General features: G+C 45.8%; 1 protein-coding gene across 1 annotated transcript; it reads right to left on the reverse strand.

Annotated features, from left to right (window-relative positions):
• Positions 1-123: 123 nt before the first annotated feature.
• Positions 124-14,581, reverse strand: LPCAT3 (lysophosphatidylcholine acyltransferase 3). Its single transcript, XM_027653487.1, has 13 exons — positions 14,441-14,581; positions 5,810-5,917; positions 5,591-5,697; positions 5,344-5,437; positions 5,193-5,230; positions 3,955-4,133; positions 3,426-3,534; positions 2,642-2,728; positions 2,160-2,326; positions 1,422-1,569; positions 744-902; positions 500-626; positions 124-369 (listed from the first exon to the last, which is right to left on the reverse strand). The coding sequence occupies exons 1-12, from the start codon at positions 14,535-14,537 to the stop codon at positions 510-512; spliced, it is 1,410 nt and encodes a 469-aa protein (XP_027509288.1). The 5' UTR covers positions 14,538-14,581; the 3' UTR covers positions 124-369; positions 500-509.
• Positions 14,582-16,709: the final 2,128 nt, after the last annotated feature.

The raw sequence follows: 16,709 nt of genomic DNA on the forward strand, positions 1-16,709 counted from the left end.
AGAGGAAAGGAGCTGAAGCCGATGTGAAAAAGACCAGGAGCAATTTTTATCTTAGATGACAAACGTAGAAAAGTCAGAAGGTGGCTCCAATCCAACGCAGCACCTGCCGTAAGTGTGGTACAATCATCTGGTATCAGCGGAGAGACACGAGTGTCGGCCGCAGGGCGGCAAAGATAAGGCAACGGACAGAAGGTTGAGGGTCTCAAGGAGGCTTACTCGGATCCCCTCCTTCCAGGTCTCTGACCCTGTGCTTTCTCCTTCCCCCTCCTCGCATTGAAAAAAGTCATACTTCAACACAGCAAACTTGGCAGGTGATGCTTTGCTTCCGGAGTGTTAAATCGACTCCTACAAATGCACAGGTGGTACAATCTGAAAAAGAGAGGTGCTATATTTGTTTTGGTTGATTTTATGTTTGCCTTTTGCCTTGGGCTGTAACATTGCTGCCCCACTTCACCTCCTAGTCCAAGCACAGAATTCTGTCAACCTAGCACAACCTTACCTTTTGGCTGTTATTCTGCTCTTTTTAGCTTTTCTTTTCGTGGCACAATTAATCTGCGAATGTAAGGCAACACCAACAGTAAGGTGAAGAACAACACGTGGCCAAAGAAATAAATAGACCTGTACACCTGTAAAGAGAAGGGGAGGGTTGAGGATCAGCAAGGAGCTTTGAGCCAAGAACGTATTAGAGGGGATGGAGGGAAAAGGGTTACCACATGGGTCCTCTGTTCGTGGCTACTAAATACCTTCATCCATTTGTCCCAGGTGAAAAGGCAAAATGGCACCAGAGAGTAACCCATAAACATCCAGTGATTAGTCTGCTGCAGCACGTAGAAGATGGGCCGCAAGACAGTGATGGAGGCCAAAGTGCTTAGGAAAGGACTGTCCCGAACAAGGTTTATGAACTAATTTAAAGAAAAAAAACAGAATTCTCATCAGTTCGATGTCCTGTGGCTGTATATGTGGGCTCTGGGGCCGAAGTTCTCTATCCAGCTGTCTAAAATGAATTTTTAGTAAGTAAAGAAGTAGCTAAATACCTCACCTGGCTAAAGTTTTAATTAAGGAAATAAATTTTAATAAGCAATACTGTTCTCTCAGTACTGGGAGATTAGCAGAGGCATTCAGTTCATGTACTTGTGCTCCAATCTTTTCCAGCTGCCAAGTACTTCAGCTGCCCTCTGCTCATATGCCAAGTTCTCCACTTTTCTTCCCGTCAGCTTCTGCAATATATTTACGGTTTGCCCACGCAGAAGCCAGCAACCTACTGAACTCTTTAAGAACAAAACCCTATCATGTTTGAAAATCAATTCCAAAGCAAGCAGCTATTTTTCATATTTAATCCAAGTAAAGCCTTCACAGTTTCCAGACTCAGGGGGAAGGACTGGTGCAGGCCACCCCATTCTGGTAAGTCGTACAAAGCATACCTGTCTTTCAACGATGACTATCAGCAACTCCATTTGAAAGCACACCAGGTAGCCAGAGTGCAGCCCGTGCCAAATGGCCAGGAAGAACAGGGCCAGTGCCTGTGACACCAGTTTGTTACCCAGGAACTTCAGACGCTTGAAGATGTAGCTAGATCAGAAAAAGAAACAAAGTGCTTCCAGGTTATTGTCTGTCCCTCCCTGTTTGTGTCAGAGAGGCAGGGCCTGGGGGACCATATGCCTTTGCACACCATGTGGTGACAGAAAACAGCAAGACCAGAGCAAAACATACATCAGAACAGTCCTTAAGAAATCCCAGCTATAAGGGGGAGAAGGGGTTCATTATGTACAATTTAGTTGTGTCCCAGCAAATGCTGAACCAAAACCCAGTTGAGTTTGGCACAGGAGCATCAAGAGCCATGATGCGGGAACCAGCTGTGAGAGCAGTTCTGAGGCTGGCTGAGCAGGCAGGCAGCTCAAGGGCTTGCTGTAGTTCTGTTCTAGTCTCTGCTGCCATCAACTGCTTGCCTTTATTAATAAACTCCCCCTCCAGGTGAATTAAAAGATCTCTCTAACCCAGTAACCCCATAACCTGTTTCTAATGGCACAGCAGCAAAACATGAAAGAAAGTGCAAGAAACGGCAGATTCTTCCTCTAATGCTCCCGCTCAGCCGAGGATCTTGGTTCTGTCGACACAGGTGTTGCCAACACATTATAGAAGGGGAATTTTGTCCTGCTCACCGGGCTACCCAAGCATTGGTGTTGATGTTGAAAGAAGCAATGGTCCCTGTGAACAAAGGTGTTGTCTCATACAGCCAGACCTTCATGTTGGCACAGGCATTCCACAAAGGCTTCCCATTCTGGTCCTTCCCATTGTACCCCAGACCAACAAGGATGCAGACACCTTCCTATCAAAAAATACACGAGTAAGATAAGAGGAAAATATTGCCCTTTTTTTGTTGGAAAGGCAGAGCTGAGAAAGCTCTGACTCTCACTGTGTTGAGTGGAGAGCACCACTGCAGATGGAACAAATGGCTTAAAAACTGCCTGCTTTTTAGTTATCTAGTCTTGGCTAACTTGGAGCAAGCTGAATTGACTTGTACTGATCTCCAGATATTTGAATTTCTTCCATTTAGTGCTAAGTCCAAGAGCATACTAAGTACCTGCAAGGGTGTGACCTTTATTCATTCGTCTTTTGCCTCTGGAACAACATGTAGACTCACCGTAACAAGCCAGCAAGTTACATATTTGTAGAGTATAATTTTGCCCCAGATCAATATGTAACCACAACGGAACCAGAAAGGCTTCTCCTGCAGAGACAAGAGCGAAACAGAATAAAAATAAAAATGGGAGTTGAGTGGCCATAATGGGACAAGGTAGATGAGATCTCATCACTGTCTTTTGTTTTTATCTGATGTATGTGTTGAGACTGCTGTAGGGAGTAGGCTGCCAGGCTTATGCAAACTTATACATCGTTCTCCTTCCTTTGGTAATATGTGGCTGTACTGAAATAGCTACAGTTTGGGAAGACTCTGGGATTAGCATAATCATTGTGAAATTTACACTCTTATTTAGTCACATTGACACAGAAATGCTGATAATCTGCAAGTAGGAATTATTTGTTAGGAGTTTTCTAAGCACCTCCAAGATTCTGATGAGCATTGCAAGTTACTCTAGTGAAGTTCTTTGCATGTAATTGTTATTAGGAGGGTAATTAAAATATCATAAAATACATAGGTTTCCAAAACCAGCAGTAGCATCTAAGATTAATTATCTATTTGTAAAAGTTTTCATTTGGTTCAGTTCCCCATAACACATTCCTGTTCTGCATCAAAGAGAATCCACCAGATAGGCAGTAAAGCCAAATCAATTGTGGAAAGGCTTATCACTATTGAATGACTGAATTGCTGAATTGCTTTTAAATTGAGGGAAAGCTAAAAAAAAAATTTAAAAATTAACAAATTCTACTCTTGTGCCCACACCCCACACAACCAAGTCAATACATACCATATAGTCATCTGAGATGAGGTATTCATCAAAGACGTACAGACTTGATAAGGTATAGGTTACTAGAAACACAAGACCCAAACTCAGGCGCTTGAGAGCAGGCACAAAACTGAGAAAGAAAAATACGAAGGTCAAAGAAATGCCTTGGAAAGAGACCATCAAATCCATAATTTTAAAAACAGGTGGAGAAGAGGAGGTGGGGGGACAGCAATAGGGGGGTACCACATTCCACTGCAGCAGCTGCCTCCATTTGGAAGCTGGGATGCAAATATTACCAGTTTGGAACCGAGTCTGTACTAAAGATGTCAAATAATTGTTGACATTCATGCCCTGGAACAATGCTGGGACATTAAGTGGAGAGTTACAAGCAACTTTTTAAAGACTGCCTTGTCTTATAAATCACTTTTGGTCACAGTACTCCTGTGTCCAGGCAAGAAGGCAGTTTGCTGCAGGGAACATAGAGGATTCAGTGGAGGATTCAGCATTCTAGGATCGCAGGAAGGTGAGAAGCCAAGTCGCTTTATATTACCTATTGGGTCTCTGGCCTGGGACGTCAGTCATCTCACCCCTTGCCAATTTCTGATAGTCTGTCATGGAGAACTGAGGCCCAACCATGAAGGCACCATAGAAATAGGAGAATCCTGAGACCTCCAGGAAGGTAGGAACTCCCCGGACAGCAAATCGCCGCTGCTCAGGGGTCAGGAACTCCTGCACCAAAGGGAGTGGCATTAACATCATCCCAGGGAATTCATACTAGCTCTGGATGTTATGTTTTCAGCCTGCCTCCTTACTGGTCTCAGTTCTTGCTCTCCAGGTACACAGAACTTTAGACTTTGTATTTCTCATCCATTCCTCTCCCCAGCCCTCTCTATCCCCTCTCCCTCTAAACAGGAAGAAGATCCAATGGTTGAGATGAGTTGCACAGATCTCTATTCCCAAATAAGCTCAAAACATGGAAGGGATCTATTGACATGCATCCCTGTCAGCACAGTAGGCATAGCAAAAGGACTGTATCTGACTTATTCCGGTTCCTGACTGCAGTTGCATGTACTCTCAAGACCTTATCATACTACAATTCCTACTTCTTGATGAAAGAATTCATCATCTTTATATACTTGAAACTTCAGCTTGGGAAATTTCAGCTTGACCTTGTTTTCTTGCAGTCAGCAGTGATTCTATGGATGCTAAAGACTAGGTCAAGCCTCAAACACGAGGTGGCAGATCAAGACACTTGAAGTAGGATTAAGAGACTGTATCAAGTGCAATGCCCTCTCCCACACACTGTGCTGCACAACTTCTGTCACTGTTTTATCTGCTCTAAAAAGAGGGCCCTAACAAATGGTGAAGGGCAACTGTTCACCAGGGTATGCTAAAACTAATCAAAGAAAAGGAAGATGGGAACTGAGACCCAGTACTGATGGTGTGCAAGTTCAAAATGCACTACCCACAAGACACAGAGCATCAGGGATTGGGAATCTAACGCAACACATTTGGGGGAAAGAGATGGTGGGGAATTTGGAAGGGAGCAGGGTAATATTATGACATAATTGAAACAACTTTTGTCCATCTCTAATCACTACTGTCTCTGTTCCAAATTATTTCTTTCCACTCCAGAATTCAGTGCCCTCAGACACTCACAGAGGCTCCCCTCTCAGCTGTGGCTTTTACCAAACAATGCAGCCTGCTAACTCACATTCTTTGAACTTCATTTTCTGACCTCTAGCTTACTGAAGCAGCATGGAATGATGGAGAAATGGTCTTACTCACCAGATCTTTTCCTCCATCATAGTAATCGATGGCCAGACCTAGAGGTGAGAAACAGTTATTTGAATCCCTGGGATGGGCTGAATAAGCAAGTCCTCTCTTCCCTGAAGCACAGCTTGCAGAGTGCAAGAGATAGAAGAGAGGTGTCACTCACCAATTAACTTAAGTGTCAAGACACAATGTGGCATTGTCCACTTGATGTCATAATGTTCTGTGGCTGTGAAGTAATATCCAGCCATAAGGTATGTCTGAAAGAAACCATTGTTTGGGTTATTCAAACTAATTCCTCCAGCTGGTTTTGATCTGCCTCCACTTTTCCACCCACAGTTGCTACTGGGAAGTGCAAAACTGAACAGAGGGCTCCCTTCTACAAACCGAATGAGTAAGAAAGGGAGTTTTACCATCTGAAAGAAGAACGTGGTGAAGACAGCAGTGATTGTGCGACCCATTAGTCTCAGTATGAGGAACTGGATTAGGACACATATCAGGGAATGAAAAAACTGCATCCCTGTGGGACAGGAAAAGAGAGAGAGATAAGAAGTAGAAATTACATTTACAGGTTCTCCTAAACTGCAGCTCGCCCTGGGCCAGGCAGCTCTCTTTTCCCAAACTCATCTTACCAAAATTGAAGTAAGCAATTGACAGTCCTGTGAACACATTGTAGAGATGAATGAGGTAGGTCTCCTTCTGGAAGAGGAAATAGCGCTGGAACAAGGCAAAAGGATATCCTGAGTAGAGAAGAAAGGAAAAAAAAAAACAAAGGAAGAGTTAATAAGTTTAGACAAGTATTGGTAATGATCCGAACTACAGCTTTCTTGAACATGTTACTAGGAACATGTACTTTACATGGATACATTATCAACAAAGATCATGGTGTTAATTCCCGATACAGTATTTCCATCTTGGGAGACAGATGCCAGATAAATTACTCTGTATAGAAGAAAATACTTTAACAGGAACACGATCATATCAAAATTGACATTGAAGTGCAAGAAATTACAGGATTACAGTTTCTGGCCTCATTCAATACAGATGAATAATGCTTAAATACATGAATCAGACTTTAGTCTCTAATTCATTTCCAAATTCTGCAACAAAAACATTGAACATAGCAAGAAGCTATATTAAAAAAAAAAGGGGGGGGAGGGAGAAACTTTATGGTTAATACCATTATAATGTGCTGAAAAATTCAATCCTGCTCCCACCTCAATGAGTTCTTTCAGCTTTAATTTTGGAATTCCTCAAGTGACCTCCAGTAAGATAGATACTCTTGCTTTTCTAACTCTGCAACTTCAGATTTGCATCTGATTTGTGAACTGTTGAGTACACATCTGTAACTAAAATCCACTGGTACTATGCATGTAGTATTTTTTGAAAGAAAAAAACAGTCAGAAGCATATCATATGGAGCAGCTAAAATAAGTGGATGGAGTTTTTTCCTTGCGTTTTCTGTGTATTAACTCCTAGCCTAAATTAAGAATGCCTCCAGATTATTCATGTGTGGCTCAAGTGAGAAGCAAACATTTGTAAAACACTCTGGTAGTACAGTGAGAAGTGTCACACAGAACACCATGAGTCAACTAAATTCTGTTGTCTAGGTGAGTTCACATAGCATGCAATAAACACTGCCACTCATTAGACAATAAATATGTTATGTTTTAATACACAGTGACACAGGAAGAGTTGCCCATCTCATGGGTACATGAAGCCCATTCACGCAATTAGTGTTTCTAAAGGCACATGCACAAGGAGCTGAATTGGGATACCAGAAGCCACCTTAATTCTAGCATTTTATTGCTTTACTTTGCAAGACTGTGTTCTTTTGTCCTGCTTAAAAATAAACAAAAGAAAAAGGAAATTCATCACGTACCACAATACTGGCATCCATGCTACTTATTATCCTAGCTGAAATCTGTAGCAGTGGATAGATCTCTTATACTTCCACTAATGGAGTACTAGGAGCAGGAGATAGTCATGTTTTATATGGAGCAGTAATAAAAGGTGACGACATGCACATTCTGCCGAGAAGTGTATGATGGATGGAAGGTTTCCAATAAGCGAGGCCAAATCTAGTCACTGCTGTGAGAGGAAATGAGAAACTCTGTCATGCTATGTAAAATATATGTCTGGCAGTCTGTCAGTGGAGCCATTTTAAGGTCCTCTCCGTCCCCAAAAATCCCTTGGGAGGGAGCCCCAGGGTTTGGGACTTTTGGGCTCCCTTCTAGGTCCCAGATAGCAGCATGCTCTACTGAGTCCAGATGTGTACCTGCTGCTTCTTGAAACCGAACTGCTGCTCCCAATTTCCTCAGCCTCTTGCCACCCCTCTTTCCGTCTTCCCTGCCTCCTTGTTGCTGTTCCTTCCTCCTTTTGTGTCCCACACCGGTTTCCACACCACAGGCTGCTTTCTCAGGCTGAGCAGCCGGCCAGCCCCACATACCACGGCCCTTCACTCACAGAGCCTGGCAACCTCCCTCCTGCACACCCAGCCTGCTCTTCTCTTCCACAACAGCGGCTCCAAGCTCCCCTACAAAATGTCTTACCCAAACCATCCTCTCCCTGCCTGGTCCCCCATGATTTTTACACAGTGTTCTTTTCATTCGCTAACATGGCCTTCTATCCCATTTCCCCCATTGCTGCCCTGAACACCAGCTGATGGGGAAAGAGGGCATTGGCAAAGGGAGTTCATCATACGGGCTCTCTAGGGATACAGGAGTAACTAAAAGAATTAGAGAGCAATTCACATAATCAAAAAAAAAAAAGTTGTGTTTTCTACCAGCCTTTTACTCAGGAACATGCAGACGGGGATTCTTTGTTCATGTGCCAATTTTCCTGCTGAAGTTTAATAAACACAGGAAAAACTGGCTTTGAGAAATGGAAAGTGGTAAAAAAATGTAAAGTGTTACTATCAGATTAGATCAAAAGTTTACTGTGGAAAATGTTTCCCCTTTTTGAACAAGGGGAGAAAAATCAGATTACAATTACAGGCAAAGCACAATTTCTTGCTGTTCGTTGACATGGATGGTCTTAAAACTACATTTTCAAGGCTGTCCCACTCTCTCAAAAATCAGTAATATCTTGCAAAAAAGTCCATTTTCATGAGAATTTTTTTCTCTAGATATCTCTGTAGACAGAATTAAAGTATGACTGAGTACTATAATGTACGGCAAATTTCTAAAATTTCTAAAAGAAATTTTATCTCTTTTCTCCCATGCCCATCTAGAGTTCCTACTCTGAGAGAGCTGTCTCACTTGTCAGGCATACTCCTTTTTAGCTCGACATAGCAAATCACATCATGGTTTGGCTAATGATGCTCTGAAGGGAAAAGAACCCTGGCAAACAGAGAGCTACTAATATGCACAGCATATATGTTTTTAGAAAGCCACAAACAAATCCTGGTCTTGCACTACATGGGTACTGTTCCAGTTCAAAAGTCACAACATCAGCCTAAATTCTTCTGATATCCAGAGTAACTTATTAGTACTCTGGACTGCAATTTACCTCCAGTTCTGCTGCATGAGATAATTTTCTCAGTTTTACAACTGGGCCAGTTCCACACTGCAGATATAAACTTTAACCCCCAAATGGCAGTGGATACTGAATGTCAATGGTCATTCTGCTGTGGCCTGTGCCCTTCTGAACACTCATAAACTCTCTATTAAATAACAGGCAACTTCTACTGATAACAACGGCAGTACTCCTGCCCCACTACCGTGTTCCTGAAGCACAGCAGTTTTTGGAGTTATTTTGGAGTTGGCTGTCACCTTTGGATATGTCAGCAGCAGGACGCTGTGCTGCTTTGCTTCTGCCATTCAGTGCAACAGGACAAGAGTCCCTGGTCCTTGCTGCCAAGAGATCCTGCACAGCAGCTCCCACTCTGCCAACCTCCTCTTTCACAACTCCCTCAGGCAGAGTAGGCTGTAACACTCCTGGAGAAAACAGAAGGGAACCCCTGATCCCAAGTAATTCTTCTTCTCTACCCACCATGGAGTTGAAAAACAGTCTGCATACAGAGTTGGATTTTGCTTCTAGACAGACTTTTTATAGAAGGTAATAAGCAATTGATATAGAAGTGGCAAATTAGACATGAATGCTGCTAATGATAAATCCTTCCTTTTTTTTTTTTTTTTCAAACTTCGCAGCAACAAGAGGATGATCTCTGGTTAAGAGAACCCCTGTGATGAAAAGAAAGGACAAAGTCAGCTTTTTGGCCACAGCCATTTGGGAGAGTAATGGGCCACTGCACATCGCCCAAGTTGTCCAGAGACACAAGAATCTAACTAAGCAAAAGAAGTAAATGATTGAGAAGGTGGATCAGGCAGGATGAAAGTTCTAATATCAAGCAAAAATAGTGCCATCTTCTTGAACGGGTGATTAAGATGCCTGTCTTTTTCCAGATATAAAACTGCAAATAAGAATACCAGAAACATTCTTTTCATCTCTGCTCCCTTTATTTCCCCTTTTATATGCATTAGCTCTGTTTCATCTTCAAGAGAGTAGATCTGACTATTTTTCCCCTTCTTTGCTGATCAGTTAACTCCTCCTTAGTTAACATCTAGCAGGTCAATTGCCTTCATTTTCTTGTAAAAATGCTAAAACTAAAAGGAAGGGAACAACAGGAAAAGAAAGTGGTAAAATACCAGCCTTACCTAATATTTTGACTTCAAAGGTATTCCCTTCTTCTGTCTCTAATACTGCAATACTTGTTTAACACTGGGTGCATAAACATGAGTATTTTAATTCAGCTCAGGACTGCACTTTCAAAGTCCACTTACGATGCTTTAGTTTTCTTTAGTCTCAAAGCATGTGAACAGTGTTCTCTTCAGATGAAACTAAACTGAAAACACACTCCAGTGGGTGCTTAGTCCATATGACCAGACTGAAACAAATTGAAAGTAAATGCTCAAAACCCACAGACAAGTCTGCTCTATAGATCTGCTCATACTGTACCACTGTACCACTTCACTAATGTAGACACGGGCAGTGTGTAACATTACACTCCTTCCTCTATTTTTTTATTATTTAATGAACAAGATGTATTTGAAGTTAGAAGTTTAAACAACGCAGCACATGAGTGCTCTGTGAGAGGGCTGGTTTTAGACCCCGTGACAGGGGAGTGCTGCCTCTTACATCTTCTCCCATCTCTTACCCATCAAAACCAGTTGTTCGCCTTCCCTGCAGTAAGGTTCTTGCTTGTCTGACCAGCTGGGGACTCGGTTTGGGATAAGTCAACAGCTTTGGGTGACCACAGTGAGAATTTCACGGAGCTTAAAAATCTTCAGGATGCAGAGAGCAGGAAGAAACAGAGGATGTAAAAATAATGATGAAAGGTAGAAGAGTAGCAGACGACTGGCAAGCAAAGCAATAGGTTTCTGGCACCTATTAAGTAGGAATGTGTTAATTTCTGCAGGTCCCTGATATGTGTATGGATGAGGGAACACTTCCCCAGTGCTTTTCCTGGCAGGTCTGGGAAAATCAGCAGGGTCAGTTCTGGCTCAGGGGTGTAAACAGCATGTTGGCCCCCCTCCACACTGTGCAGCAGGACATGCCAGGTAGCTTGCAAGCCACTGTGTAATACCATGATCAGATAAATAGCTGTAATTCTTTGGGATCATACAGCCATGCAAGAAATGAGATCAACATAAAGTCTTAAATACACAGTGCCACAGGGCCCCCTGCATCCTGGCTTATGCTTTGAGCAGTGACAGCAGGAAAGAAATCTGTCCCCTCTCATGTGAGGACAGGAGGAGCAGCACAGAAGCCCTGTTCTCTTCTTCACACCATTAAAGGGCTCCTTTTTCCACCAAGGGGCTAGGACAGCATTGGTTCAGACCTCTTATTCCAGCAACTGGAAAGTAACTCTGTAGGGACAGAGCTGAGACCACTGGTGTCTTTGATGCTGACAAAAAGACAGAGTTTCTCCTGTGGGAACAGTGGTCCCTGCACCTACTGAAGAATGCAAGGTAGAGTACATCTCTCAAAGACACCTTCATATCATTGACAGACATTAGTGTACTGACACATCACACTTTTTTTATTGGCAGGGTCCAGAACTATGCTTCAGGTCTTACTGCTGTTGATAAAGCAGCCAAATTGCAGACTAATTTCTTCAAAGGCTGTTTACGCAAATTTTTACATATAGGAAGTCTGCAGTAAGTTTTTAATCTTGTACAATCTGAGTAAAGGACTCTAGTCTAGTTGTATTCTTTGCTTCAAAATTGCAGCATATATAAATGTGTCTGATCTAAATACAAAGCTGTGACTAAAATCCCCATAATTTGCTCAGCAATGTGCCATTACTTGTTCACTAAAACATTGTGGTGCCCTTTAGGACTACTCCAATTTTAGTTCTTGGATGCTCTTCCTTCCTCCTTTCTCATTCTCTCGTTCTCCCCTTTATTTAATTTTTTTCAGTTGTGACAGAATGTTAACAGTTTTATACAACCTCTTTTAGTTATTTCAGATTATGACTAAGTAAACACACTTATTCTGAATCAAGAGAGTCCATTTAGACTTGTTTCCAACAATAATTCAGCTGTCTCCAGAAATTAATGTAAGGAGTTGCAAAGTCCCTTGTGATTCTTCCTCTTTCTCAGAAAACTATTTTTACCAGTTTTGGTGATCTTCTGAACAGTGAAACCCTAGAAACTGTTGTCACAGTGTAGATGGGAAACTGCATCACAGAGCAAGAAAAAGAAACAACTTTTTAGTCCATCTTTGGAACAGAGATCTTTGAACAGCTTTGGAACCAAGTTTCGTCCTCACGGTCTTGTTCTGAAATAATTCAGCAGTATTAGCTGCAGCCAAAAAAATAGTTTTCTTCCTGAATCTATACAAACACCTGAAACAGAGGAAGTGAAGGAAAAGCCATACTTTTTCTGTCCTAATGCCACTTCCAGCTTTCAGAAATGCCTTTCATTTACACCCCATGCCATCCTATGAAGTGGTCATTTCTTTGTGCTGGGCTAAGGAACTCTTCTCACTCTCCTCTCATGTTGCTCTGGAGTACTGTTTGGCCTGTCCAAACAGTAATGGTATAATGCTTTACATTATACCATGTAATGGTATAATGCTTTACCTCCCATCAATTAAGCAGGAAAGCTGAAGTCAATCCCCTCTGCCCGAGTGGTTCAACCTACACGACCTGCAAGAGTGCCAAACTACAGGCAAGGCTATTTTGCATGCCCTGAAGCCTTCTGTCTGAAGTCATGCCTGCCATTGCATGTAATTAAGTGATACTGAGCTAGGGAGAAAGGACAGGGAAAGGCAGGTCTAGCCTCCTCATTTAGTAAATACATTTTAGTATGCAGGGGAGAGATGTGAGTGGTTTCCTAGTCCCTGATCTCCAGACTTTAATACAAATTACAAAAATCCACCAGGACCATGCAAAATAGATAGTGGCCTACCTCAGGAACAGCACTGTGCTATCTCAGTGGCTTAGCGTCAACACTGTACGTGGAACATTTGTAACAGCACACACAGATCTCATGCTTCCTCAATCTACCGACTGCAGCAGGCAGCTCTTCTTATCTTTTTAGGAGAATAACTATCTGTTGTTCATTTCAAAGAAGTGGTTTTGCTCACCCATAAGACACCGAGCAAGAAGCAGCCTTCCAATGTAGTGTACTAGCTTATTATTAATAAGAAGCAAGAAGGAACTCAGAGAGTAAGATCCAGGTGGGAATATTCTGCAGAGGCATCTCTCTACTGTAGCTATCTGCCTCCACACAAGCTTTCTAGGACCTTTTCTGCATAAGCACCTGTTAGACTAGTCCCTTGGTTAATTCAGTTGACTAACCTCGTAGTGAACTATCTGCTTTTTCTGGTTTAGGTTTCTGCCAAGCAAGTAAATTCAATCAGATCGCAACTAAAGTATCAGAGACAGACGCGGGAGAAAGGAAAGCAGGACTTTCCCTGTTCAGTTGTGGGGAGTTGCTAGACTAACTCATGCTGACTTGTGTGCATGTCTTGTATATGTTACCTATTAATTTTTTTTTCTTCTAGAAGAAGTTTGGTTTAACTAACTACTATGTGGAGTTCAAAATGATAATCAGTTCAGCCTCCTATATCTACCCTTGATGTGAGGAATGTTTTGGTTCAGCTTGATCTCGCACATCATAAACTAAATCAGGCAGAAATAAGTCTGGTGGAGACCACAGTTACAAAGTGACATAGTTTTTCTTGCTTGCATCTTTTCTTAAAAATTATACTTCTAGTTAGCCAAAGCAACTTTATTTTGACAGATCACACAGGAGCAGCTGCATCACTTCAAACATATTTTCAGGTTCAGCGGAAAGCTTGTATTTCCTTTCTGCTAGATGACTACACCCCCAAATGCTTTCACAACTTGAAGTTTCACTGAGCATCTGCAGATAGCAAGTATACATACACTTGAATTAATGTTTTGAGAGTCATAACCTCCCCCTCAATGGCTAGCTCACATCATAATGCTAGCCCTGCCTTACCCGTTTCACACGGGACTTAAGTATCTCATGTTTACATAAGCGCAGGCAGTGTGTGTTTTGCAACATGCTTCGCGTCGCAGGTGGAGCGCAGGACATCATCCCAGTTCTCCCCGCCACTGCGCTGGCAGGTTCTGCTCACCCTACCTGGCAGTGCCCGTGATGACACGCCACTCCCTCAGTGCCATCACTGCTGCAGACACCAGCGATATCTCTGGGCCGCGACCGCCCTGCACTCGGACAGGGCAACACCTGGGAGAGGCTGCGGGGATTCCCGAGCGGACACACACTCGCGGGGTGCGGGATGAACACGGGGCCTCGGGGCACTCTCACAGAGCCAGCGAGACAATCGCTAACAAAGTTCCTGTGCCCGGGATACGGGCCCCAAGAGGGGTCTTCCGCTGGCACCCCGCGCTCCTCCCTGCCCCACTCCTACAGGCGGTCTGACAGAACCGCGCCCCGACTTCCCGCGGAGAAACCGGGCGGAGTCCCCTCTCCGCCGGGACGGCTGGGGGCTCGTCCCGGGCGGCTGCTGCGGGGCACGTCCCGCGTTCCCCGGGCGAGGCGGGCGGTGCCGGTAGCGGCGGGGGCTCGCCCGCCGGCTCGCCGCGCACACGTGGCCTGGTGCGGCGACGCGAGCACAGGTGCGGCTCCGCGCCGGCGGGGCGATGCCCGGCCCCGGCCGCCGCGCAGCGTGGCACAGTGGTTGAGCGGCGGGGTCGCCCGTGCCCACGGCGGGCGCGGAGCCCCGCCCGGGGCGTCAGCCCCGTTTCCCCCCCCCGCCCTGTCTTACCCATGAGGATGGACAGGATGAGGCGCAGCGCCTGCTCCGACGAGCCCAGCGCCTCGGCCAGGCGCGCCAGGCTCCAGCCGGCCGCCGCCACCGCCATGTTCACCGCCGGCCGCCCCGGCGGCCGCTTGCGCCCCGAACCCGGCAGCTGCACCAGCCAGCGCGGCCCCCGCACCGCGCACCGCCCCCAGCCCGCCCATTGGCTGCGCTGCGCCCGGCCCCGCCCCGCCGTGCCGGCGATTGGACCGTCGGTGGCAGCGGGGCCGGGCCCCAGCGCACTAAGGCAAAGGTTACCCGCGGGTGGGCGGGGCCGCGGCCCGGCTCCGCCGGCCAGTGATTGGTGGAAGTACGGCAGGGGGCGGGGCGAGAGAGCGGCGGGCGGGGCGGGGCGGGCGCGCGGGGCGGGGCCCGACTCCCCATTGGCTGTGACGGGACAGGAGAGCGGCGGGGCGGGGTCGGGGTTATTCGCGGACACGAGGCGCGAGCGGAGGGCGGGAGAGCGCGTGGGGAGGGCGGGAGAGCGGGGTGGTGGCCTAGGCCTGGCTTTGGCCTTGACCTCAGCCATGGCCTCGGCCGCAGCCCCAGCCCTGTTCTTAGCCTCAGCCTCGGCCTTAGCTTCGGCGTGGGGCACTGCTTGAGCTTCCCCAGCGCTGCCAGGTCCACCATCCCATTTGTCCCTGGAGGACAGACCCCTGGTGCTTGACTCTTGTGGCCCAGAGGGATCCGTTTCCCATACCAGCGTTATGGCAACACCTGTTCCTTGCCCTGTCCCTGTAGCCACAGGGTGGCTGAGTGTGCCACAGTGCCAGGCACAGTTTCAGTGGTTCCCAGTGACAGGACAAGGAGCAATGGCCACAAACCAAAACACAGGAAGTTTCACCTCAGCATGAGGAAGAACTTCTTTACACTGAGGGTGGCAGAGCACTGGAACAAGCTGCCCAGGGCGGTTGTGGAGTCTCCCTCTTTGGAGACATTCAAAACCTACCTGGACACATTCCTGTCTCACCTGTTCCAGATGACCTTGCCTTGGCATGGGTGATTGGACTGGATGATCTCCAGAGGTCCCTTCCAATCCTAACAATTCTGTGACTCTTGTCACTGGGCAACTCTGCCCACACAGCCTCCTCATAACTGATCTACTGGATGACCTTCTCCTAGGTTAGGTTAGATATTAGAAAAAGGTTCTTCACCCAGAGGGTGGTTGGGCACTGGAACAGGCTCCCCAGAAAAGTGGTCACAGCACCAAGTCTGAGTTCAAGAAGTGCTTGGATGATACTCTCAGGCACATGGTGTGACTTGAGGATGGTCCTGTGCAGAGCCAGGAGTTCAATTCGATGATCCTTGTGGGTACCTTCCAACCCAGCATATTCTGTGATTCTATGTGATGTGTCCCTTTGTGCAGTCGTACGTGTGTGCACCCCAAGTTCTCCTCAGCTAAAGCTTTGGGTGTAGCATATGTGATCCTGTTTCCCTTGTTTGTTACCATTTTCCTGCTGGGTCATTCAGGTGAGCAGTAGCACCAGAATTTAGCTGGAGGGGCAAACTCAGGCTCACACAAAGATTCACATGAAAAGGGACCTCTGGAGGTCTCTGATCCAAGCCCCAGCTCACAAGCTGGACTCCAAACCTGGATCAGATTGCTCAGGGTGTTGCCTGGGCAATTTCTGTACATTTTTATGGGTGAAGATCTCCGAGCCTCCCCGGCGTCCCGAGCCAGTGCTAAATCATCCTCTTTATCCTGCTCTATCCTCTTTATCATCACCATTTAGACAGCAGCCCCAATGAGATCCCATTTCTTGTCAAATCTGACTGGAAGAGGGACTGTCTGGCAACATGCCCATCTGGACCTCACTTATATAGAAGACCAGGCTAAAGACCTTGCCTCCTCTTGCCCTTCTTTTTTTCCAGGCTAAACAAATCCAGAATCCTCAGTATCGAAGCTCTAGTCACCTATCCAGTGGTCCTCCACTGGGCTCTTTCTAGTTGGTTCACACCTCTCTTGTGCTGGAGAGTCCATAGTGAACGCAGCAAAGCAAATACAGCTATATCTGTACCACAGAGGGGAATAATTGCTTCTCTCCACCTGTTGACTCTGCTGCCATCCGTGTCACCCAGTGTGTTGTTAGGGTGTATCATGGGCTGGTGTGCCAACACCTCCAGGATCTTTTCTGCTGAGCTGCTCCTTAGCCCATTGTCTCCCAATCTGTGCTGGCACATATGATTACTTCAGGTGCAGGTCTGGCCATGAGGTTATGGTGTGGCTGTGGGGTGG

This window comes from Corapipo altera, unplaced genomic scaffold, assembly GCF_003945725.1.
Source record: "Corapipo altera isolate COAL_440 unplaced genomic scaffold, ASM394572v1 61, whole genome shotgun sequence".
Lineage (NCBI taxonomy): Eukaryota > Metazoa > Chordata > Aves > Passeriformes > Pipridae > Corapipo > Corapipo altera.